Source organism: Talpa europaea (assembly GCF_964194135.1).
Source record: "Talpa europaea genome assembly, chromosome: 3".
Lineage (NCBI taxonomy): Eukaryota > Metazoa > Chordata > Mammalia > Eulipotyphla > Talpidae > Talpa > Talpa europaea.
This window is the reverse complement of record NC_140069.1, coordinates 14,138,687-14,165,146: the sequence shown is the minus strand read 5'-3', so window position 1 is coordinate 14,165,146 and position 26,460 is coordinate 14,138,687. Positions and strand designations below refer to the sequence as shown.

General features: G+C 38.9%; 1 protein-coding gene across 2 annotated transcripts in view; it reads left to right on the top strand.

The window, feature by feature from the left end:
* COL14A1 (collagen type XIV alpha 1 chain) overlaps positions 1 to 26,460 on the top strand; it is a gene marked incomplete at both ends in the record, with an annotated part of 147,086 nt that overhangs the window by 16,363 nt on the left and 104,263 nt on the right. The window contains 14 exons of one of the 2 annotated variants that reach the window (XM_084229787.1): positions 6,115 to 6,270; positions 7,384 to 7,503; positions 9,028 to 9,192; positions 10,995 to 11,156; positions 12,495 to 12,646; positions 13,630 to 13,759; positions 15,574 to 15,719; positions 16,491 to 16,620; positions 17,169 to 17,308; positions 20,393 to 20,519; positions 21,863 to 22,002; positions 22,413 to 22,545; positions 23,829 to 23,888; positions 25,434 to 25,576. In XM_084229787.1, the coding sequence (XP_084085913.1) occupies positions 6,115 to 6,270; positions 7,384 to 7,503; positions 9,028 to 9,192; positions 10,995 to 11,156; positions 12,495 to 12,646; positions 13,630 to 13,759; positions 15,574 to 15,719; positions 16,491 to 16,620; positions 17,169 to 17,308; positions 20,393 to 20,519; positions 21,863 to 22,002; positions 22,413 to 22,545; positions 23,829 to 23,888; positions 25,434 to 25,576 (1,904 nt within the window). Of the gene's footprint in view, positions 1 to 6,114; positions 6,271 to 7,383; positions 7,504 to 9,027; positions 9,193 to 10,994; positions 11,157 to 12,494; positions 12,647 to 13,629; positions 13,760 to 15,573; positions 15,720 to 16,490; positions 16,621 to 17,168; positions 17,309 to 20,392; positions 20,520 to 21,862; positions 22,003 to 22,412; positions 22,546 to 23,828; positions 23,889 to 25,433; positions 25,586 to 26,460 lie in introns of both variants that reach the window. The other variant, XM_084229786.1, reaches the window with a different exon arrangement.

Here is a 26,460-nt window from a genome sequence, read left to right as displayed (position 1 = left end):
TAGCTGTGCACTGAGTCGGGGAAACAGTCCCCTTGAGAATTCATAATCACGGACCAGTGTCCATTATGTATTAGGCGTTCAAATTTATACTCTTCAAATGAGCCAGGATTCTTCCATTCATTGTTGACCCATTAAGAGGATCGTGGAGGCTCTTCATTCATGCCACTGAGGGCTGACCAGCTTTTCTTTCATTGGCAGAGATCTCACCACTTTCCAAGTCAGTGGTCTTTGGACATCTTGACTGTCAAGAAGGGCTTTCTTGAACTAAGTTGAAATATATTTCCTTGTGAACATACAGAACATCTTAATCCTCCTTTGTCTGATAGCCCTGTAAATATTTGAAGACAGCTGTCATGTCTCCCCCTTGTCCCTTACAGTTTATGAGCAGAGGAGAAATGTGACAAATGTGGTGTTTGGGTATTGGCAGTGACTGGTAAGATGCAGGGCTTTGAGTGACAGCTGAAATGCTCTTTTGGCTGTGTTGCAGAGATTTGACTTCACATGCCCGCAAGTTGTCATGATGTTATTCATCTGAGGTTGGATATAAGACAAGTGGGTGACTTTAATTACGTGCTATCTTTAATTACAAAACTCAGCCTTCCTGCCTGCCTGACTTCCCTCCTTCGCTCCCTCCTTTTCTCTCCCCTCCCCTTCCTTCCAAACATTTCTCTTCTGTGATAGGAGTTTATTGGCACAGTAACGAAAGGGTTCAGATTTTGGAGTAGTCCTGAATTTGAATTCCAGCTTTCCCACATGCTCTGCGTGTGATGATGGGCAGTTTATTTAACCTTTCTCATTACTTAAACTTTCCTTTTTGAAGTGAGAATAATACCTACATTACGGGATTGATAACAGGCTTAAGTGGGAGAGATATATGCAAAGTATCTGACAAAAAAAGTCACTAAATGACAGGTCTCCTTGTTGCAAAGGGAAAAAAAAGGTAATAAAAAGCATCTGCCATAGTCAATAAATAAATTACTGTTTACTGTATAAATAGTCATATTATTGACTTATTATAATATGTGTAATATATATAATGATATATTATATAATATTACAGCAACCAAGTTATGGAAACAGCCTTAAGTACCCATGATTTATTTAGTTACTGTGCCAGTAAACTCCTATCACAGAAGGAAAATATTTGGAAGGAAGGAGGGAAGGTAGGACTGCCAAGCCCTGTCAAGCCCAAGATAGCATGTAATATAGTAATATTATATATATAATATATATCATATTAATATATGGCCTATCATATTATAACCTCCATGGGATTGTGGAGGCTAAGAATTCCCAACCTCTGCAGTCGGCAGGCACAAGAGCCAGTGGTTACAGTTCTTGTCCAAAGGGCTGAGTTCCAGGAGTGATGAAGATGGAAGTTCCAGTCTCAAACTGGCAGACCTGAGATTCAGTGTTTCAGTTTGAAGCTGAAGGCAGGAAGAGACTGATCCTTCAGCTCAAAGAGGAGGGAAGAGCAGTTCTCTCTTACTCAGACCTTCAGTGGGTAGGTGAGGGCCACCTAGCTCAGGGAGGGCCATTTGCTTTACTAAGTCTACAGACTCAGATGCTAACCTTCTCCAGAAACACCCACACGGACACACTCAGGATAATGTTTGACCCAATGTCTGGTCAAAGTTGACACAAAATCAACTTTGTGTTGTAGAGGATATTTCTAGGAGGTTTTGTGAAGAAAAATGAAGCATAATAAAGGAAGAGGGGTTGGGAGAGCTGCTTTAGATAGAGTAGTCATCTCAGGATGAAAGGTCTGTCTTCCCCATGACTGAACAAAACAGTAGCATGCTCATTGTGACTTACATGAACTCCAAATACAGACCTTGCTCCACATCTGCTAGACAGACAACTTATGGCATTGTCCCAGAGGACAGATGACATTCCCCGATGTGTTATGTGAGGACAACTGCAGCTGTGATAGCACTATCTACTGAACAAGGCCTATGGAGCAAGCATTTAGAAGACCTGGTATCCAGTCCTGCATCTACCAATTACAGCTTCTGCTCATAAACCACTGAGCCTTTCACTTGTCTCTCTGAATCTCAATTTTATTTCCTAAAAAACGAGGACAAATAATGACTCCTTATGGGAATGGTGTAAGAATCAGGATGTGTAGTGTATTGAAAAACACTTGAGAACTTTTAGGCTCTTTGACAACTCTTTTAAAAGATGTATTTTCAGTGATGTGGCCAATGTCAAGGTTGGACGCCAACTTCCAGTAGTTCTGCACCATTTTTAGCAGTTTTGTTTTGCTGTTGGTTTGGAGACTTGAACTTGACCTCACAGGAGACTTAAGTGAAAAATGGTTTTGTGGCCACAGTTTCTCTTTTGACATCATGAATAACCTAGCTAGATATTTTGCTAGTGGCATAGAGAAAAATAATTCAAAGCCATTAAATAAATCATAGAGCAGACCTGAAATCATCATGAGATCTTCTGACCACTTAATAAAATAATGTGAGTAAAATAGTATAGGCTTCTCTTCTATCCAGATTAGCATCCAGCATTGGGAAAATTTCTAGGAAGACAGGTAAACCTGGCTCAATGTCTGACTCCTAAAAATGTCATCCACTCTCTCAAATTAGTGGTGTGCCAGGGAGAAGAGGTCATATTCCATTGAGCTGTCATCATGGCACATTTTTCTAGTGCCCTGCTGGAAATGTGAATTATGTGGACAGAAGAATTATTTTTATTGAGGTGACATTGTTTTATAATATTGATCGGGACTCAGAGGCATAGGGTCACACCTCCTCAGTGGGCATCCTCACACCACACCCACCACCAAGGCAGCCTTAGACCATTGTCCCCTCCCCCCTCACACACTGTTTCCCCTTCTCCCTTTCAAGCTTGATTCCATAGTCAGTTTTCTAGGGTTGTTATTGGTGTGGTTTTATCTGACCATTTGTTTTGTTTCTCTATATTCATATATGTGAAACCATCCAGTATTTGTCTTTCTTTTTTTGGCTTATTTCACTTAGCATAATCCCCTTTAGTTTCATCCGTGTTGCCGCAAATGGTAAAAGTTCATCTTTTCTTTTTTTTTAAAGATTTATTGATTTATTTATACAAGCACTGGGTACAGTCGGAAGCATGGGAGGGTGAGAGAATTCACTAGAGCCAGAGCGGAGAGCAGAACAGGCAGACTGACGAAGTACACTGCTGAGGGGAGCAGCGGGCGGCAGGAGAGGTCTGCGCGACATGTAGGACCCTCGCCTACGGCCGGGGATCAAACCGGCGCTGCAGAGGCTGCGGGCAGCTTCGCAACCCCGTGCTCAACCACTGCGCCACTGGGGAGGCCCTTTTTTTTTTTTTTAAAGATTTATTTATTTATGCATACAAGAACTGGGGTACAGGCCAGAGGTGTGGGGGGTGAGAGGGTTCCCCAGAGACAGAGTGGGGAACAGAGCAGGCAGATTGCCTGAAATGCACTGCTGAGGGGAACAGCAGGCAAGTCAGGAGAGGTCTGCTGCACCATGTGGGTAGCTCCCTGGCCGGGGATCGAACTCGTGCTGCAGTGGCTGGAGATAGCTTCATAGGTTGCATCTTAACCTCTTGCACCACCAGGGAGGCCCAAAAGTTCATCTTTTTAATGGATAAGTACTATTCCATTGTGCATGTACCACATTTTTCTTATCCATCCCTCCATCCATGGGCGCTTTGGCTGGTTCCATAACTTGGTTATTGTAAGTAAAGCTTCAGTGAACATAGGAGTGCATCTATCCCTTCAAATTAGTGGTTTTTAGAGACACCCTGCAGGGGAGGAGGTGGGAGAGGGATCAGAGGGAGGGAGGGAGGAGCACAGGGGACTGAGGTGATGGTGCAGGGGTGCATTGGTGAAGTAAATTCTGTGGGGACTACACGGGGGCGGGGAGCAAACATTGTTTAAAAATAAACAATGATGTAAAAATATATAAATAAAAAGAAAATTTAAAAAATAAAATTTTAACAAACTGGATAACAGCAAAAAAAAAAAATAGTGGTTTATGTGTTTTTCACATAAGCACCTAGGACTGAAAACATTTTGACTCATGAAATCCTACTTTAAAATTGTATCCAATTTCATTTAGCTCATTCGAGTCATTTTGATCAGTAACCATAAAATTCATATGTAACCGTTCCACTCTAAGATAGAAATCATGTGGTTATAAATTAAAAAATAAATTTAAAGATATTAAATATTTTTAAGTTATTCATGAGAAAAAAAAAAAACCCTAAAGAAAACACCAATTTTTATGGTTCTCTTTTAAATAAGCACAGAGAAGTTGCTCCTTTTCTGAGACCCTATCCACAATTATCCAAATAATTATTTAAAAAGTGAAATAATATTCCCAATAATTTTGGGAGAAGGAAAACTACTCTTCATTTGAGGTAAGTTTCTTTATCAAAGTTGTGATAAATGGGTTCTTAAAGCTTTATAAGACGTCATTTTTCCTTGAATATTTCTAAAAAACAAATTCATTTCTATCCTATAATTTCCTGCATTATTCTGCTTTAAAATAGTAGGATTGGGGGCGACTTTGTATTTGGTTATATTAAAGAAAGACAAGTTGGTGCCCACACATGTAATATGTAAACTTTGGATTGAACTGTTCTGCTTAGCTGCCCTACTGAGTATCTGAGTATTTCATTGGCAAATACATTTTTCCCCATCTGGTAAAAGGATCTAGGTATTCCATGCACAGTTTTGTCTAGGAAAAAACCAAGGTCTGTTTGGTAAAATGTGGCCTGGTAAGTGCAGAGATATAATAAACTATAGACATTTAAATATTTTTCCCTTAGGAAAACAATATATTCCATTTATTTATGAATACTTCCATATTTTGGGGTTCACTATAAAAATTATATTTGAAATACTTTATTGTCAATGTGATGTTAGAAAAAAAACTAGGTATTTGCTGAACAGTTTCAAGGAGTTGAAATGAACATGAAGGGATGCATGCATGTGTATACATGTACATGTACACACACACACACACGATCTCTAGGCCTAAAATAAAATTTCAGTGAATTTAAGCTCTCCTCTTTAGCACAAGCTAAAGTACAAATTATTGCTACTACAGGGACTAACAATACTCTGAAATTTTTAAGAATTCTTAAATGTTTTAGGAATATTTTAGTACCTTGGTTCTGTGAACGCAAGCAGTGGTTATCACCCAGTTAATACTTTATATCATCAGCCAGTTCCCCCTCTGTGGGTTCCCCTGCTCATCAATCCTGATAGCAGCTGCTGGAGCTTTCCCTGAAGGTAAAGTTTAGGGGAGCAAATTGTGGAATGGGCTGTGCTGGAGGACTGTGGGGCTTTGGTGTCAGGGATGGGATAATGACATTTATCTGAAAAGGCGTATGATGTGTAACCTTCAATGATATACAGCTGTAAACCACTGCTATCTCAATTAAAAAAAAAAAAAAGGAAAAAAAATCCTGAAGTTAGAGTAGTGCTACTAGTTCTAGATGTCCTTTTCTAGATCCCTATTTTGAGACCTAACTGAGCCATTTTAAAAATCAATTACTTAAATGATTTTTAGGAACAAAATGTTATTGTCAACAGATTTGTAACTAAAAGAATTTGAATTGGGGGAAGGTCTTGGGTTCTTTTTTGATTTGCTTCTTCCCACTTCAGCAAAGATCTCCGCAGGGCACTGACTTTTCCTTGAATTCAGGAAGCCTGTGTTTCTCTCCTATCACTTCCTGCAGCAGACTTATCAGAGCAGGAGAGCTTCCTGGCTATCTTCCCATCTCTGCTGACTCTCCCACATTGGTGTTGCTAAGGCCTTTCCTGAAAAGAATCTGCAGGCTAAAATGCAAAGCTGGATGATTTTGCACAGACACTACTCTCTGAAATACCAGAAGGTTTGAGTTGCCAGGAGGGTGTGAACCTGCCAGTGTTTTGCTAACTATTTCCAGAACACTGCCTCTGGGGCTGACTGTTACCAAAATTTTTCCTTGTAAAAATACATTTAAGAGAAGGGTTGTAAAAATATGGTTGCCTTAATGGGAATTTTATTGTATTAGCACTAAACTATCTGAAAGACATTAAAATAGACTCATTGTTTTAAAAGTTTCCAAAGTATCATACTTGCTTTTCTGGTTTGTACTCTACAGAAGTGAAGTTTTTCTGTGAAACTCCAGCTATTGCTGATATTGTCATCCTGGTCGATGGTTCCTGGAGTATTGGAAGATTCAACTTCAGATTGGTTCGGCTTTTCTTAGAAAACCTAGTTACAGCTTTCAACGTGGGCTCAGAGAAGACACGTATTGGTACATCTCTTAGGGACAGGATTCAGTTCTTGGTGTAAAACTGCTGGAAAATTTCTTTTTTTTTTTAAGATTTATTTATTTATGCATACAAGATCTGGGGTGCAGGCTAGAGATGTGGGGGGTGAGAAGATTCACCAGAGACAGAGTGGGGAGCAGAACAGGCAGATCCACTGAAATACACTGCTGAAGGGAGCAGTGGGAGAGACAGGAGAGGTCCACAGTACCATGTGGGTAGCTCCCTGGGGATTGAACTCGTGCTGCAGAGGCTTTGAATTGCTTCATAGTGCATTGCTTAACCCCTTGCACCACCAGGGAGGTCCCTGGAAAATTTCTTGAGAAATCTCAAAAGCTCTTTCCAAAGTGACTTTCCACGCAATAAAATCCATATAGTGATGTTCCCAAATGCTCCAGTTTGGATTGATAAATATTTCTACTAATTTTGTCTTGACACTGACATTCAGTTAATTATTGAACGCATTTTGATTTTCTGAAAAGTCAAAATCTCTGCATAATAATCATAGTAGCAATAATGAAACTCTTAAAGTTACAATTGGTATAAGAAATTATCAGGAAGAAGTTTTCATTTAAAAGAAACATTTGAATCTATTGAAATGTTGAATTAAGAAAATTAGAACTAGGTAGTCATGTTTTAGTTCAAGATAATCTTTGCTAAATTATTTCTAATAAAAAGCAAAAAAATATTGTTAATCTTTGATCAAATATCCACTTTGTTATATAAAGACCTATAATTTAACTTTTAAATAGTCATTAATAGGAAATAGCCATTAAAAGAAAAATCATTCCTTTGAAATAAAAACAAACATATCAAGGCTTGTTACCTACAAACATGATCAGATCTGTTTTTGAACTGCCAGGTATCCAATTGGATGTTTACTTCTAAATGACTAGAAACTATTTACTTTCCTCCTGCCCCCACATATATCCAAACTAATTCCTTAAATTTATGTTAGGAATTCTATTTGAAAGCACATAGTGAGCCAGAGAAAAAAAATATAAGGATTAGATCCTTCATCATTTTATTTTCTAGAATAGCCCACTAGATCGTTGAGTAACACATGGCTTTTCTGGGGGCTTCTCATCTTTCTTTTCCAGGTCTTGCACAGTACAGCGGTGACCCCAGGATAGAATGGCACTTGAATGCTTTCAGCACAAAAGATGAGGTAATCGAGGCTGTCCGCAATCTCCCATACAAGGGAGGAAATACACTAACAGGTATGTTTTGTTCAGTCTGAGTTTTAGCCACATATCTTAATGATCATAAAGATGAGTCATCATTTCTTTTGCCACTTGGTAAGCCTTAGGATAGCGCTTTTTAAAACCCAGCTAGCCTTTAAAATTCTTAGATCACACTTACCCCAAACTCGACTCCAAGAGTTAAAACCCAGACATCTCATTCCTTTTCCCAGGTGAATATGATGTGACTTCCTGGGCTGAAAGAAAACTGAGCAAGCCTAAAGGCTGACACCCTTCCATAGCCGTTTCAGCCTGTCAGTTCATTTTCCCTCCTCTCATTTCACCTCTTTTCTCCTCCAACCACCCTGCATCTAAGAGAAAGCAAATGTCTACTTTATCTCTACTTTATTTCCAAGGTATTTTCTTGGCCCTTTTTCTGCAATTATTAGTTATCATGAAAATATTTGTGAATCTTTGGCTCACTGCTATTTTTGATAAAGGAGTAATGTAAGAATATTTAGATTGTAATTCTCAATCAAGGAAGACAGGAAGACAGCACAGACTTTAACCTCATTACATTCTGTTTCCTTCCAGGCACACCATGTGAGTGCTCAGTTTATTAATATTTTTAAATTTTTTTAAGGATTTATTATGCATACAAAAGCTGTGTACAGGGCAGAGATGAGGGTTGGTGAGAGGATTCACCAGAGACAGAGTGGGGAGTAGAATAGGCAGATCGACTGAAATACACTGCTGAGGGGAGCAGCAGGCGAGACAGGAGAGGTCTGCTGTGCCATGTGGGTTGCTCCCTGGCCATCCGGCCATCGAACTCGTACTGCAGAGCCTGTAGATTGCTTCATAGTGCTGTGCTCAATCCCTTGTGCCACCAGGGAGGTCCCTGGGTGCTCAGTTTAAACAATGTAGATGCTGATGAAACAGATCACTAAAATCTGATCAATCCCCCGCTTGAGGCATAAGCTAATGAAATTCTTGTTAATACAACAAAGAGTTATTAAACATATATCCTATAATATTGCAACATTTCTTATTTTTTTCTGGGTGAAAAGTAGCACACTCAAAAAGTAGAAATTCAATTACCACGTTAAAGCTGCCCACACAACTCCTAAAAAATTAGAGCAAAGGAAAGAATTTTTGATTCTTTAGAACACGATGAACAAAATTGAAAGCATAGTGATAATATTTGCAGCTGAGACTGACTTTCTTCATCGTAAACTTATAAAGACTTAAATTTCCTTGTGTACAAACCTGTCAGCCTCCTCTGGCCATGGATTGAATGACTTTTTCTCTATAAATGATATTAATTTCTGAAGTGATGCAGAATTTAATTATTGTTATTACCTCTATTCTGGTTGATTTTTACTTCTTCCATCAGATCTGTCAAGAAAAAGTTTGTTGCAAAAAGAAAAGATGAGAGTTCACATGTAATAAAAACTCTCTTAGCTCTCAATAAAGTCATTCCTCTTGTGGTTTCATGTTGTAGAATTGGAAGAATTTTTATAAGCCATGGTTGGTTTTGTTTATTTTTGTCTTGTTTTCTTCTAGGTCTTGCCTTGAACTACATCTTTGAAAATAGCTTTAAGCCAGAAGCAGGAGCAAGGACTGGAGTATCCAAAATTGGCATTTTAATCACAGATGGAAAGTCCCAAGATGATATTATTCCACCATCCAGAAACCTTCGCGATTCTGGTGTAGAACTGTTTGCCATAGGTACGTGTTACCTAGGGCATGTTTCAACAGTAAAAATAGACTCCTTAAGACCATTTGTAGGGTGAAGGACTCCTTCTGGAGAGCAAGGACTTTCTGGTTCTGACTTTAATCATAACCAGTCATGTGACCTGCGCTCAACTTCCTACTCCTTAAAATGGAAGTGAAGATTACCACCATGAATCCTATAGTGTGAGCAATCAAACATAAAATGTGAAAAACATAAAGTAGTGTGCAAAAGCTAGGTAGGTGCTTGTTACCTTTCCATTAGTCAAGACTTTCTCTTTAGTATCACTTTACAGCTCTCTCTTCTCCGGTAATATAGGGAAGAATTAATTTATCATTTTCAAGGAATAAGGTGCTGTGGCTATATTTAAAGAAAGCAAAAAGTCCTAGATATGCAGTATTAGTTCTTTGAAAATAGTCCTGAATAAAGTATTATTCTTGTGTGGAAGGATGTATGTGGTGCAAATTCAGAACTCCAAAATAGTAGATGATGCAACTTTCCTCTTGATTAAAATGTTTTGGTTTTCTTTGGCAGTGGGGAGGTTTTCTCTTTAGTAGAGACTGGAAAACTTTCTCAGCAGAAAAAGAAAGTCTGATTCCTAAGCAACACTGAGATACAAGTCAAAATGCCCCAGCAAGTTCCAAACAGGGTTCTGAAGACATTTCATATTGGCTATTATCAGTGGTCCCAATAATCAGAGACAACCATTGCTTTGTTACTCAATATGTGGAAGTTGGAAGTTAAATTAAATTGTATAGCAGGCATCTAAGATTAATTTATGTTGCCCCAGGTAATCTTCACTGCTTCCGTAATTTCTTCTTAACATCCTCAGATGATTGGAAAGACGGAGATTCATAAAAAAATTCTCCTTGATTGCTTAAGAGAAAAGTACCTCCAATACATTTATGTACCATAAAACCCAATCCTATGTCTCTCCCTTTCTATTTCTGCTTTTGGGTAAATATTCATTTAATGCAAATCTTCAAAAGACAATATGATATAGGGGTTAAAAGCCTGACTTTGGAGTTAGATCACCTGCCTGTGTTTCCATGAGCAGATTAATTAGCCTCTCTGTGCATCAGCTTACGCATGTAATGTGGGTGAAACAATAGCACCAAACATATAGGTTTGGTGGTGAAGATTAACTGTTTTTATAGATGTAAAGCACTGCAGTGCTTGGATATAGCAAGCACATAGTGTGTGAAGATAGACTGGAAATGTTGGATAAGCTCTTTGTTTCTGCTGTCTTCCAAACATCCAGCATTGAGCTTGACCTGTAGTACTGGAATTCAATAAATGTTGTGGAAGAACTAGAGCATCTACATTTCTGTTAGCAAAATCACAGTGGTCTTAGCCAATTGCATTTGAGTATGTTATAATTTTCCAAGCCTCCTCTTAAGGCTATATAGTGATAATAATGATAATGACTATATGCATATGTTTTGTCCTGACAGTATCTTTCAGTTTAATTAATTTTATAGATTTAAAGCTGAAGCCCTGATAGTCTAGAAGAATGGTTTATTACTATTATTCTGCAACATTCATGCAAGACAGAAATTAATTTCATTGATTATCTTCCTGTGAGTATATACTGAATGAAATTAAGATCTAATTATTGAAAAGTAATTCTGAATGTGACTTTTAGAAACTATCTGACATGATGGATTCCCCTTTAAATGAGCAGATACTTAGTTATAGAGGAGACTAACCAGCTGAATCTCTTGAGACGAGGCAACAGAAGCTGCCTTTTCAAATGGAGCATGAATGTCACCACTGTCCCTGTTCTCTCCAATACCAGGGGTGAAAAACGCGGATGAGAATGAGCTACAGGAGATTGCCTCTGAGCCTGACAGCACGCATGTCTACAATGTTGCTGAGTTTGACCTGATGCACACAGTTGTGGAGAGCCTGACCAGAACGGTCTGCTCCAGGGTGGAAGAACAGGACAAGGAGATCAAAGGTAAAAGAGTGACAGAAGTCATCCATTCTGTGCCTGTGGTTATTACCCTGTACAAAAATGTCTATGGTGGATTAATGAAAGTTTTTACCATTTTTTTATGTTGACATTTTAAAGAGTCATTTATTCTCCTAAGAGAATATGATTTCAGTTGTTTTAAATTTGCTGAGATTTGTATTATGACTAAGCATATGATTTATCTTTGTATTTGGCCTATGGGTGTTTGTAAAGGATATGTCGTCTTACGTGATGTAAGTTTTGAATAGATCCTGATGGTTGATAAATCTTACTAACTTTTTTGTCTAGTTGTCTTTTCAGTAATGGAGGAGGAGGGATGTTAAAATCTCCATCTACAATTGTGGATTTGTCTATTTGAATTCTATCAATTTCTACTTTATATACATTATATTTCTTTGTTGTATACATATTTAGGAGGTTTTGTCTTCTTGGTACGCTAACTATCGTCTTGTAATGTCACTCTCTGTCTCTGGTAATTTTCTTTGCTCTTAAGTCTACTTTTTCTGATATTGATAAAGCCACTCCTACCAGTTTCTGGCCAAAGTTGGTGATTAATAACTATGTGTTTCCACTATTATGTTACTAAAGTCCTTCTGGGTAAGTGATCCCAGAAGATAAGAGAATCCTAAGGTTCAAGGACTTTAAACTTTCTATATCACAAATCTGTTAATGAATTATTTACTCTAACATGTACGTAACACACACAAAGTGCTTATAGAGTGTCTAGCTCATAGTGGGCTTTTAATATATGTTGCTTTCTCTTTTTACTTTTAGATGTTGGTCCTTAATTGAACTGAAGTATAGACACTGTATTTCTGATGCTTAATAATATAAGCTTTTATTTCCCCTAGAAGCCCAATATCAATTTTTGCTCTGATACTTAACTAATGTGAAGATTAGCAAGTCTTTAACTTCATCACCTTGGTTTTACGGCTTCTAGTAATAATTAAATATTGAGAATTAAATGAGATAATACCTCTGAAGAACTCAGAAGAGTACCTATAGATACAAATGTTCTCAAGTTGTAGTTTTGTTTTTGTTTTGGCTGTTCTATAGTATTGACTTTGAGAAAGTTTCTTGGCATCAAGGACTATGTCTAATTTAAGTGTATATCTTGAGAACCTAGCACAGTGGTTGGTACCTAATAGACACTTAAATGTTTCTATGAATAAATGGAGAATGAATAACTGAATCAACTTATCTAGAGGTGAAAATCTTAGAGGCAACATAAAATCAACAGTCACTTATGACTAACAGAGCTCTTTAAGTTCATAAGAAATAACTTTCAGAAAACTCTTCATTTTATGTGTTTTTTTAATTTAGCCTCAGCCCTTGCCACCATTGGGCCACCTACGGAGCTGATTATTTCTGAAGTCACTGCCAGAAGCTTCATGGTTAACTGGACTCATTCCCCAGGAAATGTGCAAAAATACAGAGTTGTGTATTATCCTACCAGGGGTGGAAAACCAGATGAGGTAATGAGACAGTATTTTCAAACCATTTTCAGCCTCTCAAGCCTTCTACAATAGTAGAACAAGATGGAAATATATGACAAGGACAATATTCTGTCACAACATTTAATATTATTTCACAGAAGTACATTTCCATGTCCCTACGATCTTCTCCCATCTTTCTGGTGTGATATTTATATCTCCTTTCACCTCTGCTAAACAAGCCTTAGAATTGGTCCTGCATCCATTCATAACTGGCTTATTTTGACTTAAAAAAAAAGGTTAATGAGTTTCAAAACAGAAAGAATCAGTACTTAATGCTCTGGCCAGGATCCTTTCTGCTTTTCATGTATTCTGTATTTGGGGGGTGGTCTGAAGTTTCTGCCTTAATGTAGCCTATGTACTCCACATTACGCAATCACAGAGTCCATTTTCCTCCAGAGTTTGGGGTCTCTTCGACAACTGTGGGGATTAGTGGAACAGGGAAGCCTTAAGAAAGTATTTAGTTTTTTTTTTTTTTTTAATGGGTTGGTCAACACATGTGTACAAAATAGGAAATGCCTATTTACTGAACAATTGGATCCTTCCATTTCCCATTTTTTGACATAACAATTTGTAGGCAATATGTTAAAAAGTAATGAAATCTACCCTTCCCTTTTTTGGAAGTGCTGACGTTTGTTGTTCTGACCTCTGGTTGACCTCAGCAAGTTTCTCAGTTTTCCTTTGTATTGTGCTAGGATTCATGTTTTTTTTTAAAGTATTAGAGTAGTAGGCTATGGAGGTTTAAATTTATGGACTAAAAAATCAGAGTGCTTCCATTAGCTCTATTTCATCACTAATAAGCCTTTTATGTGCTTCCAAGACTTCCACAGAAAATTATCACATGTCAACTGTTACTAGTTTGTTGTGAATAAGGTAACAATTAAGCTGGGAATGACATAATTTCTATCTGTGGTGAATCAATAAGGGACTTGCACGCTCTTATTCCTTGAATGTTCTTTAAACAGGTGGTGGTGGATGGAAGTGTATCTTCCACGGTACTGAAGAACTTGATGTCTTTAACTGAATATCAGATAGCAGTCTTTGCAATATATGCCCACTCTGCTAGCGAAGCCCTCCGGGGAACCGAAACTACACGTACGTCTTAAATTCTACCCTACTAACCATTTTGTACAGTGTTACTTAGGTAATTTATACTAAACTTCAATTCAGCTTACTTGGAATCAGATTCATAGAAAAAGTCACCATGCAAAACCTGCAGTTTGGCAGCTATTAATCTGGGAAGGATGCTACCATGCTTGGGTATGTCCAGGAAAGAACAGCCTTAATGGTGAATGGTGCAAAATGCATCTATTCATTTAATAAGCAAATATTAAATGATGGTATGTTATGAACCAAGCCCTAGGCTGCAGTTTGTCAGTAGAGAAGGAGGTCTATGGCGTTCCTGCCCAGTAGAAAAATGTAAACAGAATTAAATAACATTAATCATCATTATTCATATCACTGTGATTAAAATAAACTTCTTAATACAAATAATTCCTTATCTAAGCATGAACTCTCTCTCTCTCTCTCTCTCTCTCTCACACACACACACACACCCACACCCATACCCCCCCCCCCACACACTCATAATAATCAGAAAATCCTGGGAATTAATCATCTTTAAAAAATTGAGTTCTTACTACATGATAAGCACTATGCAGAGTTGATCTAAAAATGATCTAAAAACTGCCTCTGCTAGAGCATTCACAGTATAAACAACACCCCTCGCCATGTGCCAGGCATCATGGCAACCACACTCCACACCAACAAATTGTTTGCTTTATCCATGGCGATAATCTGTAGGACAGGTGTTAATAGCCCCTTCTTCTCTTGCAGAAATAATTTAGTGACAAGCTCTACTCTTTAAGATGTTGTAGTCTCGTAAGAGAAGTACTGCAAACACAAAACATGAAAAGAAATTAGTGCAATGAAGTTCCACAGGCACACCAGTGCAAGTAGGACAGGGGCTGCCCTGGAAGCAAAGAGCTAGAATTGACTTTGCAGTTAGGGAAGCAGTTAGGGCCGATTGGGAGGGCCTAGAATTATGCTGGTAAACAATGTTTCATCGTTCTTGTTGGCTGCATTTAAGCCAGGAACTGGCAATTTATCCTTAATCCCTTTTCCCTTCTCAAATATGGCCAATCTTCTTTCTTAATTATTGCATTTGTCTCAAATCCTATTGCTGCTGACTTAGTCATGTGTCACAACTGCCTCTGGATGTGTTGACTTATATTGATTCATGTACACGTTTCATCTAGTCACCCTTTCTGTTGTTGACCGGTGACCCAACTGTGGGTTTTAATGACTGCTGCGAGCAAGGTCCTGTGCTTGGTGATGGGTGCCTGGGCTTGGTCAGCATTGTCTCCCTGCTCTTAGCTGGCCCCCAGAGACAAGTGCCCAGCATCAGAGTGGGATATAAGAAAGTCAAAAGTGTCATTTGTTCTTTTAAGCATTCACTATATTCTTACATTATTTTTAAAAAATTATTTATTTATTTATGCATACATGAACTGGGGTGTAGGCCAGAGAGGCAGGGGGTGAGAAGATTCACCGGAGACACAGCGTGGAGCAGAACAGGCATATCTACTGGCATACACTGCTGAGGGGAGCACCAGGCAAGACAGGAGAGGTCTGCTGTGCCATGTGGGTCAGCTCCCAGGCCAGGGATCAAACTCAGGCAGCAGAGAGATAGTGCTGAGACTTAACCCTTAGGTCACCAGGGCGGCCACAGCATTCACTTTTTTTACCTTCCCAGAAGGGGCTGACGTGGCTACATGAACAGATTTAAAAATAAAAATCACCTGGAACACAAGCTATGTTTACTTTATAGATGCTAACCCATAGCTACTTTGAAATAAGCAAGCACATGGACCACTGGTTGAACGTTTCCCTAAAATCTCCTCTTGCAGTCTCTCTGCCCATGGCTTCCAACCTTGAACTGTACGACGTGACTGAGAACAGCCTGAGGGTGAAGTGGAATGCGGTGGAGGGGGCCTCGGGATACCTGGTCCTCTATGCGCCTCTCACGGAGGGTCTGGCTGGGGATGAAAAAGAGGTAACTACCCACTGCCCATCAGGGTCCTGTAAACTCTGACTTCCTTGAAATAGACTTTTTTAAAAAAAATTATAAATATTTATATGTAAAATTTAGGAAATCCACATTAACAAAAGGGAACAAAAGACTTATAATCCCACCACCTAGAGCCTTTGTTAGCAGTTGGTTAATAGTCTTCTTCAATTCATTTTTTCCCCATAGGGTAATTTTCTTTTTAAGTCAGTTAATTATTTTATCGAGGTAACATTGGCTTACGACATTGTTGCCCCTTGTCTAGATGTAAAGAGTTATCTGAAAAGAGCACATGGGGTGTGTTCAGTTTTATGTGGTTCCATAGTAGCTGCTCCTAGTATCAATTGACATGGATCAAAAATTGTGATGTTTCATCCAGGAGTAGTGAGGATACACATTCTTTTTTTTTTTAAGATTTATTTATTTATGCATAGAAGAACTGGGGTATAGGCCAGAGGTAGGGGGATATAAGAGGATTCACCAGAAACAGAGTGGGGAGCAGAACTGGTAGATCTACTGAAATACACTGCTGAGGGGAGCAGCAGGCGAGACAGGAGAGGTCTGCTGCACCATATGTGTCATCTTCCTGTCTGGGGATTGAACTCAGGCCATAACAATTTAGCGCTGACAATTAATCCCTACACTGCCAGAGAGGCCCCAGGAGACACATTTTCATTCCAGAGTCTCACCTTTATTCACTTCCATTCAGCATGAACAATACACGTCAGCAAACTGACTGATAATGGGTGCTCTTTTCAGATGAAAATTGGAGAGACCAGCACAGACATTGAACTAAGAGCATTGTTGCCCAACACAGAATACACGGTCACGGTTTATGCTATGTTTGGGGAAGAGGCCAGTGATCCTGTTACTGGACAAGAAACAACACGTGAGTAGTTGTGTCACTTGGATGGAATGCTACAGTAAAGAGAATGGGAGTAAATGGCAGAATTCTGAACTGGAAATACTGGTTTAGGGGGAAATATCTAGAGTTCATTGTAATATAAGAAAATTCATAATTTTATTGCCGGGAAGGAAATGTACAGTGACTTTGCTAGAATCATATGAAAACTGAGTAGAGTAAGAATTAATATCTGGTCAGGTGTTCTGCTTTCTGATCCATTGGTTTCATATTTACATGAGGCTATAATATTAGCATGACCATATAGGAAGGGAAGGGAAAATTTTCTTTAATCTTACTAATTAAGTATATGTAATTTATTTCTACTATTTGTCCTCTACAAGAAAGACTTTTTTGTTGTAAATTTGAATGTATTATTGATTCTTATGAGATAATTCACTGGTTATTTTGGGGTTGTAAGTTATTACCTGGGTGAAGTCTTTCATATGTAAGTAGTTCAGAAGTCAAGTATATTGAGTTGTCTTTTTTTACATGTTTCATATTTTTAATCATTTTCTATTCCATTTACCGCAAAGTGCCATTAAGTCCACCAAGAAACTTGAGAATCTCCAATGTTGGCTCTAACAGTGCTCGGTTAGCCTGGGACCCAGCTTCAAAAAAGATCAGTGGTTATCGAATTGTGTACAACAGTGAGGATCGGACTGAAATCAATGAGGTAAGCCATGGAACTCGATGTCTGTTTCCCATGATTGTATATTAATTTGTTACTGGGTGTATAACCCATCTCCCCAAAACATAGTGGCTTAAAACAATACTGATTTATTTTCTCTCACATTTCAGTGGGTCAGGAGTTAGGGCTTGGATGTATAGTCCTGGCTTGGGGTTGCTGGTGAAATGCTAGCCACATAGTGCTGGAGACAGCATCACTACAACTTCTTAACTCAAGTGTCTGGGGCCAGCCTGGAAGCCTGAGTCAGTGGGAAGCTGGAGAGGTTCTTTATATCCTGAACATCTTCCATTAACTCTAAGTAGACTTTTGACATGATCCCTCCAGCCTGGTAGCTTCAGGAGTCCCCAGAAGCATGATTGATGGAAACTGCCACCTTCAGTGACATAGCTTGAGAAGTCAAAGAATATCATGTCCCCCATACTCTGTTGGAAGGGGCTATCATAAGTCCCTCCCTGGATTCAAGAAAGAGAAAAATACAGATGCCATCATGGTGGGAGCTATGAGATGGGAGACTTTTGTTGATGTAGCATCTTCACAAAATACAATCTGCCCTAGTACAGGTATGGAAGTCTGTATTGTCATGGTAGTGCTAAACTAGACTAATGTCAGTGTTCTGTAGTTTATCCCTCTTCAATGAGTAAACTGACATATGAAAGGTCCCGGGTAGATAAACTTAATTTGAAAAATGAATAATTCAATTTTTGTGTGGAAGATAATTTCAAATACTAGAATTTATGAAATCCATGAAGATACAGTATTTGTACTCAGTGACTAATATTTTACAGAAATTCTTTCCTTGGAAATATATTTCAGTGGGATAGATACAGCGGGGTTATTTTTAAAATTTTTCCTTATCTTGGTCCAAGAAAACTAAGACACAGAGGGAAATGTGTTAGATTACATCATTTCTGTTCTGCAACCAAATAAAGAAGTATTTTCATATGCACAGACAAGGTTTTTCCTACAATTAAATCTGAGAGTGTTTTGCAGAATGCACTCTCCTACGTGACATTGGGTAATGACCAGACAATAGCTGCACATTTGTTAACAATTCAGAACTGCTCTTCGAGTTCTTTCATTCAGCCTTTATAAATGCTGAGGACAAATATTTCTGATGAGATAGGATCATTGAGACCAGTTGTCCTGCTTTTGAAGACTAGTCTGGAGTAGTAAAAAGATTGAAACCAAAACCATTGAATTATTCGTATCTTTCTGTAATAAATAATAAGCTACAGTCAGTGCTTGAACTCATTTCTTTCAATATTGTTTCACTATAACATTGATGGGGGCGGGGAAAAAACCTGATTCCTGACTGGGGTGACTGTGTGTGGAAGGTGCATGTTCTTCCCATGTTTGCATTGGTTTTCCCATGTTGGCATGTCCCACAGTGTGTATGTGAAGATTATTGATATCATTGACACATTTCCATTGTCCCAGTCAGAGAGAGAAAGAGAGAGAGAGAGAGAGAGAGAGAGAGAGAGAGAGAGAGAGAGAGAGAGAGAGAGAGAGAGTGTGTGTGTGTATGCCCCCTGTGGTGGAAGGGCGTCCTGCCCTGGCTTGGGTCCCACCCTGTGCTCTGAGTTACCTGGATAGGTTCTGGCCACCTGTGACCCTAAAGTGAAATAAGCAGGTTTTGCTTAACTTCTATTAATTTCCACTTTTATTATTAGATAATGCTACGACTGGGCTTTTAAAAAATTCTCCAGACATTCTGGAATGAGTTTTAAAGTGTCCCAAGTACATTTTACTTAGTAGCTGATTATGAAACTTTGCTTTCAATTCAGTTTCTACTTCCCCGCTTCATTTCCTCTGTCCCATCTTCCTTCACTTTCTCTTTTTTCCCCCACTGAGTTTTCTATATTACTCCTCCCCCTTAACTTTTTTTTGAAGAGGTATTTTTATTTATTTATGCATACAAGAACTGGGGTATAGGCCAGAGGTACAGGAGGAGATTGGATTCACTAGAGACAGAGTGGGGAGAACAGGTGGATCTACTGAAATACACTGCTGAGGGGAGCAGCGGGGGAGCCAGGAGAGGTCTGCTGTGCCATGTGGGTTGCTCCCTGGCCGGGGATGGAACTCATTCTGCAGTGGCTGGCAAAAGCTTGATAGCCCTGAGATTTTAACCCCTGTGCCACAAAGGAGCCCCCCACCCCCAACTTTTTGGAAACCAAGGAAGGAAAATAAAACAGAACACTTACATGTCGATGATGCTGATGAAGGTGATGATGGCAGCTGACACAGGGTGCTGCTTCCCCTGAGCCCGCAAGTGTTCTCAAGAGATGCAGAGACCATCTCCATGCACTTCCGCCTTAGCAAATATGCCCGAGAGTGACTTGTCAACTCTTTAACACAGATAGCAGGCACTGGGAAAGGATTTGGTAGAAATGTGCAAACGGGAGAGAATTAAGTGCTGCCATTTGAGCTTTACAAGTGAAAGGTCATGGTGTTTAGATGAGGGCCAGCTCCCAGTCCTGATAGCCATGACGGATTCGATAGCAGAGCCCCGCCTGGGCTGAGTGCCAGCCCCTCTCGCCTTACCAAGCCCTCTCTCCATCCCTTCCAGGACAAGGCTGAAGGCAAGCTGTTGGACTATTTGAAAAATTATTCTCAAAAATAGTCGCCATGGCCATTTATTATCATTTTCCTGGTTCTCCTCCTATATCTTAAAAATACCACCAATAAAATCAATTCCAGAACTTAGTCTAAAACATAATATCATAACTAGTAAAAATAAGTTATACCCCAAACTTATTTAGTGAAATCACCAGTGATTTATGCATAAAATAGGGACTGTCTAGTATCAAAATGTTTGAATAAACTAAATCATTTAGGCAGATATATGTGTTGAAAAGATAAATACTTACACTGATGTGTATATAAAAAAGGAAAACTGTACACACACATACATGCATATACATAAACTAATGAGTTTCATAATTTAATTTCTTGGGGCAGTATTTATAGCTCTGCTCCCTGCCAAGTAAATTACAGACAATAGTAAAATGGGTTTTATTTCCTGTAATTAGAGAGCATGTGATACAGCTGTGTGACTTCTCTCCCTTGTAGATTGAAGTTGACCCTATTACTACATTCCCTCTGAAAGGCTTGACGCCCCTCACTGAATATTCCATTGCCATTTTCTCCATCTATGATGAAGGACAGTCAGAACCTCTAACTGGGACTTTTACCACAGGTAAATTATGCTTGAAAAGTTTCCAAGGCTAAGTCTGTAGCAACCAGACACTGGAACCTCTCCTTCAACTGTAATTTTGAAAAGATTGCATTTTGTTTTATATTATAGAGAAATAACAATTAGGATGGGTGCTGGCTGTTTTCCAGGAGAGCAAGGAAAAGAGAAAAAGACCATGTAAATTCAAAGGTTTCAGTTAAATAAAAGTGTGTGTTGTTTTCTTCCTAATCTCACATTGTTTTTTCCTAGCTTGTGTAAAATTTTCACATCTTCCATTCATGTGTGTATATTAAACTGAACTTCTAAAATGGCTGATATCCAACAGTTTTCAACCTACAAAAATGAATTTCATGCTGTTTAACCTAATACTTCGGTCAATAGTGTATTTTCATGCAGCCTGAAATATTAATACGATATGTAATGTTTTAAGTAATAAAATGAAAAATAAGGCACAAAAACATTAATTTCCTTTTCTATTATGTCACCCTATTGTTACTCAACAAATATCAAACTTTTTTGCATCTGGCGACAACACTTGTATGGTTTGCTTTCGGAACCTATCATTGATTACACTTGGAAGCCAATTCAGTGCTTGATTGAGGAAATGAGAAGATAATTCGGAGAGAGATGAGAAACAAAATGGGTTGAGAAATAATATTCCCAGAAAAAAGTTCAGCAATTTCTCAAAACCTTCCAAGGACTAACTCCTTGGAAGTAGGAATTTTTGTGGTGTCCTCTCAAAGAGTTTTAAAAATCCTTGATTTCAGATAATAAATATCATTGGTTTGCAGTTCATTTTGTGTAGGTTACATGTATTGCTCTCTCTGTTGTACATCACAAAGTGTATAAAGCATGTAATTGTGGAACATCTGATAAATTATCTTTTCACTTCTGATGGCCACCACATGTACAAGTTGAAGGGATGAAGGATTTAACTTATTACTAAGCATGAAAACTAATAGAGCTCAAAGGAACATTTCTCAGACCTCAGAAATTTGTTAATTTCCTCAAAATACTTGGGAAATAATATCTCTGTCATGTAATGAATACGACACTCTGATTTGTAGTTAATGAAAAGAATCGGGTAGAGAATTTAAGAGTTCTAGAAAATACTGGAAAACTTTCAAAAAATCTGTTGTTTGCATCGTCTTCCTAGTTCATGCTTTGGGTAAATGTGGGAAACAGAAACACGATAGCACTGGACTGATGGCTTTCCCTGCTTCCATGTGCTTCCTTCCCTAAAGAGAGTCCTCAAAAAGTTTTCTCCTGTGGCCCCAGGAACTGTTTGAGTCTTGGCTTTCTTGCCTTCTCATGTCCCTGTCAAAATCTCCTTCCTTGGCTTACAGAGGAAGTTCCAGCCGAGCAATACCTGGAAATTGATGAGGTGGCGACAGATAGTTTTCGAGTGACCTGGCATCCTCTCTCGGCTGATGAAGGGCAACACAAGTTGATGTGGATTCCAGTCTACGGTGGGAAGACTGGAGAAGTGAGTTGTCTGAGACAATGACAATAAACCCAGAACATTTTATCTGAGTTGTTTTTGACTGTAGGATAGATTAAAAATCCCAGAATTAATTAGTATTTTGCATGACATGAAAGTTTGTAAATGTCAATCATGTGGTATATTATCAGATTCTTTGACTTTCATAAATGGCATTGAATACAACTCCAAAATGTTACTTTTGCTATATTAATAGTTTATATCCAAGGGAATTGAAAAGACTCAGATCTCTAGTTGGACTTTAAAATTGAATTTAGCAGCTCTGGGGTTCTTTATACTTAGCTGTTTCTTGCTTATACTCAGGGTAATATTTTCCTTTTTATATTTTTTTCCTTTTTTCCCTTACTGTTATTCAAGTAACTAAGCACCAGTAACCAAGCTCCAAATATTTTTAGGTTGTCCTACAAGAAGACCAAGATTCCCATGTTATTGAAGGTCTGGATCCAGGCACTGAATATGAAGTTTCACTGTTGGCTGTGCTGGAGGACGGCAGTGAGAGCGAGGTGGTGACTGCTGTGGGGACCACACGTAAGTTTTGGTGTGGCCGAGATGGATTTCTTCAGCTTCTGACTCCCACTTCACTCCTTCAGATTCCTTCCCCATATGCCTTATCCCAGAAAATAGAGACTCAATTTTCATTGGTCCCCTAGGATTCTTTGTATATTTTTACCTGCAATGAAACTAACATACGTATCATTTTAGAATCCTAGACTATTATCTCCATGAAGGCAGAGGTACCAATGGTTTTATTTACCATAATATTCCAAGTACTTAGCATAGTACTTGGCATATTTTAACTAAACAGTAGATAGTTACTGAATGGATGGGTGGTTGGATGGATTGATGGATGGATAGATTAAATAACATTTCAGTGAATAAATGAACAAACTGATAACTAACGTGTCCAAGAGTTTCTTGAATTTCCAAGTTGATCTTTGTTCTAAGAATCTTGTGCAAAATTCACTTGCTGATTTATTCATCCCTTAGTTTCTTGTGAAGTATTAACCACTATTATTATTTATTGGGTTCACTGAAATCAAGTTTTGAGAGAGAAAATTGCATATAGGAGGTAGTGGGGGGTACATCTGGAAGGACAAAAAGAGCGTAGCATAAGACTTAGGGAGAAGCTGAAACTGAATACTCAGCTGATTTTATTAGAAACTCGGGAGTTTGGAGGACCCTTTTGAGTTGTCCCAGCTGACACAAAGGGGTTTACATCCCTACTCATTGAAGGTACCCTTGACAGTCTCTGACCTCAGTTGAGGCAGTTCCTAAAGCTCTGAGCTAATGGCAGCGAGTTGTCCAGAAGTGGTACATAAATATATTGACCTTCAAGAATGGAACACCATCCAGCCACTCATTTCCCTTGGATGCCCAACTGGGATACTGGAAATAGAAGAGGTGCTTCTTGCCTAAGCATATCGCCTTCCTTTTGGTTTTATTTGGTAGCCCTTTCACAACCTGATTGATAGTACTGTCTAATTTCCTTTAATGATCATGGCTATCATCATTTCAAAGTAATCGAGAGGATTCACAATTTTGCAGGTATAATTCAAAGGTTTATTATACCGGTAGTCCTCATTAGAACATTTATCTTATTTGGGTTTTAGTTGCCTTATCTGTGGACTAGAGAGAATATCTGTCTTATTTATAATTCACTTCTTTAGTCTTGTAACCATAGCCAAGGTTATTATGAGCAGCAAGTGAGATAACATACGTCAAATTTTCTTTGAATGCTTGAAATGCTCTACACGAATGTATGGAGTTATTATCATGACAGACTTTTTAAGTAACATTATTCTTTTCATTAGTTGACAGTGTTTGGACAGAAATAGCCACGACAATAGCGCCTACTAAAACTGTGACTTCAGGTAAGAACAAACAGAAGCCCATTTATCCATGAGAAAATTTTTCTTTGAACAGAGGTTGTGTTATCCTAGTTTTATGCATATGATATCATTAATTAGTAATGGGCCATGCCAGTTCAAATTTACTCCTCCTAAAGCCTCTCAACCTTTTCTTTCCCCTAAATGTCAGTGTGTCTTCTAGTTTACTGTTCCCACTATTATATCCATCTACCTCCTCCATCTTTGCTTAGGGGATCTCATTTAGACTTTCAGAGGATGTTACCAAAGCAACCCCCAGATCACTCTATCTTAGTGATAGATCTCTATCTTAGTGAGCTCTGGGCTCTTTGCAGAATTATTTATATCATGGTTTCCTTGCATTTCAGTTGCTTACAGAGGCATGGTTGGTCTATTGTTTTTCTAACATCAGCTGTTTCCTCTCTCAGCTTCACTTTATCCTCCACTGTCTTGTACCTCCCAAGTAGCTTGCATAGTCAGCTAGGTAAAACATAAATTTGATACTAATTATTTCTCTCCTAAAATCCTTTAGTATCTTTTAATTACCCATTCATTCACTGATTCTTTTCATTCTTCAGTTAATTTTTATCGGGTACTTCCTGTTCCCCCAAATGTCTTTATCGTAACACCCAAGGTCCTTCCTGATATCTTGCTTTCCTACTTGGCCTCAACCATATTTTCATGCTTTCCTCCTGCCATCCAGTTCCTCATCCATTGCCTGTTACCCTTCTCCAGCTTTGCCTGGTCAATGACAACCTTCCCCACCACTGTGATGCTTTTACTATTTACATCAAGAAGTAATCACTGTGTATCTCCAGGTCCTAAAACACACTGACACAGGAAAAGCACAGCAAATGTTTGCTGAATGAATGATTCATGAAGAGAAGAATGAGTCAGTAGGAATGAAAAAAATGAAGTCAGGACAGAAGGGAGGAGGAAAAAAACAGTACAAATGAGGGAGCAGGCACCTTGGGAGATGAGAAAGAATATATCAGAGACCACGGTGAAGGAGTTTTGGTCAGATATGAGAGAAGGGATACTACCTGTGTGGCCTGAATGGATAGGGGCAGCCATGATGAAAGAGCTGTGCTTTGAGTGCCAAGCAATGAAACAATGGCAGGAAGAGATGAATGATATGTATGATGGGTGCTGGATTGCTCACAGGGCTGACCATATCTGGTCCACCATGTCAACTTCTCCACCAAACTAGCAAGAAATGTTCATCAATAGGGGCCTCTTTGGGTTTCCCTTTGGGCTGAGTCTGGGGACTTCTCAGTTCCCCTGACTGGTAGGTATACAGAACTGTCAGTTTGGAGGTTATAGTCTCAACTTGTAAGCATCTCTTAAGCCTAATTTTGCTTGCTCTTGGACATCATGGTTTCCATTAACACTAAGCTGAGGTTAGAAGAACAGGAAGCTGCTCTGACTTTGTTTGGGTCTACATGAGAGATACATGAAATACTTGTTGCCACACCCACACATCACCTCTGTAACTCATTTTGGAGTATGATGGATTAAAAATTCTTTAATCCTTGGTTGTGTTTATTCCAGTTTTCCGGACAGGAATCAGAAACCTGGTTGTAGATGATGAAACCACTTCTAGCCTGCGGGTAACATGGGACATTTCAGACAGCAGTGTGCAGCAGTTCAGGGTCACCTACCTGACTGCTCAAGGGGACCCCACGGAAGAAGTGGTAGGAACGGTCTGTATAAATCCTGCCCCCTAGAACCTTCGCCACTCCCCTGACTAACCAAGCTAACAAGGCTATCGCTGGAGATGAATGCAACTTGATTGACTCTTCATTTCTCGTGACCCTACCATCTCCAGAAACAAGTGTTTTTGGTCAATTCAAATTTGCTCATTGCTTGATGTCCTTCCTGTCTCTAAAACACGCCACATCTATAACCTGCTTCATATTGACAAAGCTTCTGATCCTTGTTCTCTGTGTTGCTTCTATTGCCTTGACAACTGTGAGGCATCGAAGTTGGGCCATAAAAAGTCCATTATATGCTCATGTGTGTGTGCATATATAGTAAAATAGATATTATAAATTATATATTTTAGTAGAAATTTTAACATACATTTAAACATATTTGTGTGTGTGTGTGTGTGTATGTGTAAAGTTTTTTTGCCCTTAGGAATCTGATCCTTTTTTTTGAAAGATTTTATTTATTTATGCATACAAGAGCTGGGGTACAGGCCAGAGGTGTGGGGTGGGGGGTGAGAGGATTCACCAGAGACAGAGTGGGGAACAGAACAGGCAGACTGACTGAAATACACTGCTGAGGGGAGCAGCGGGTGAGACAGGAGAGGTCTACTGCACCATGTGTGTTGCTCCCTGGCCGGCTGGGGATTGAACTCATGCTGCAGAGGCTGCGGATTGCTTCATAGTGCGGTGCTTAACCCCTTGCTCTACCAGGGAGACCCCTGATCATTTCTTTTTAAGTAAAGCGTACACAGAAGGTGTTATGCTCAAGTGTTGCTAATAAAATACCAGCTGTTAACAGAGGTATATGTTTTTTACTGACATCCAGTCATTTTGAGCAGATTAATAATCAAGTTTAACTTATTCTTAAT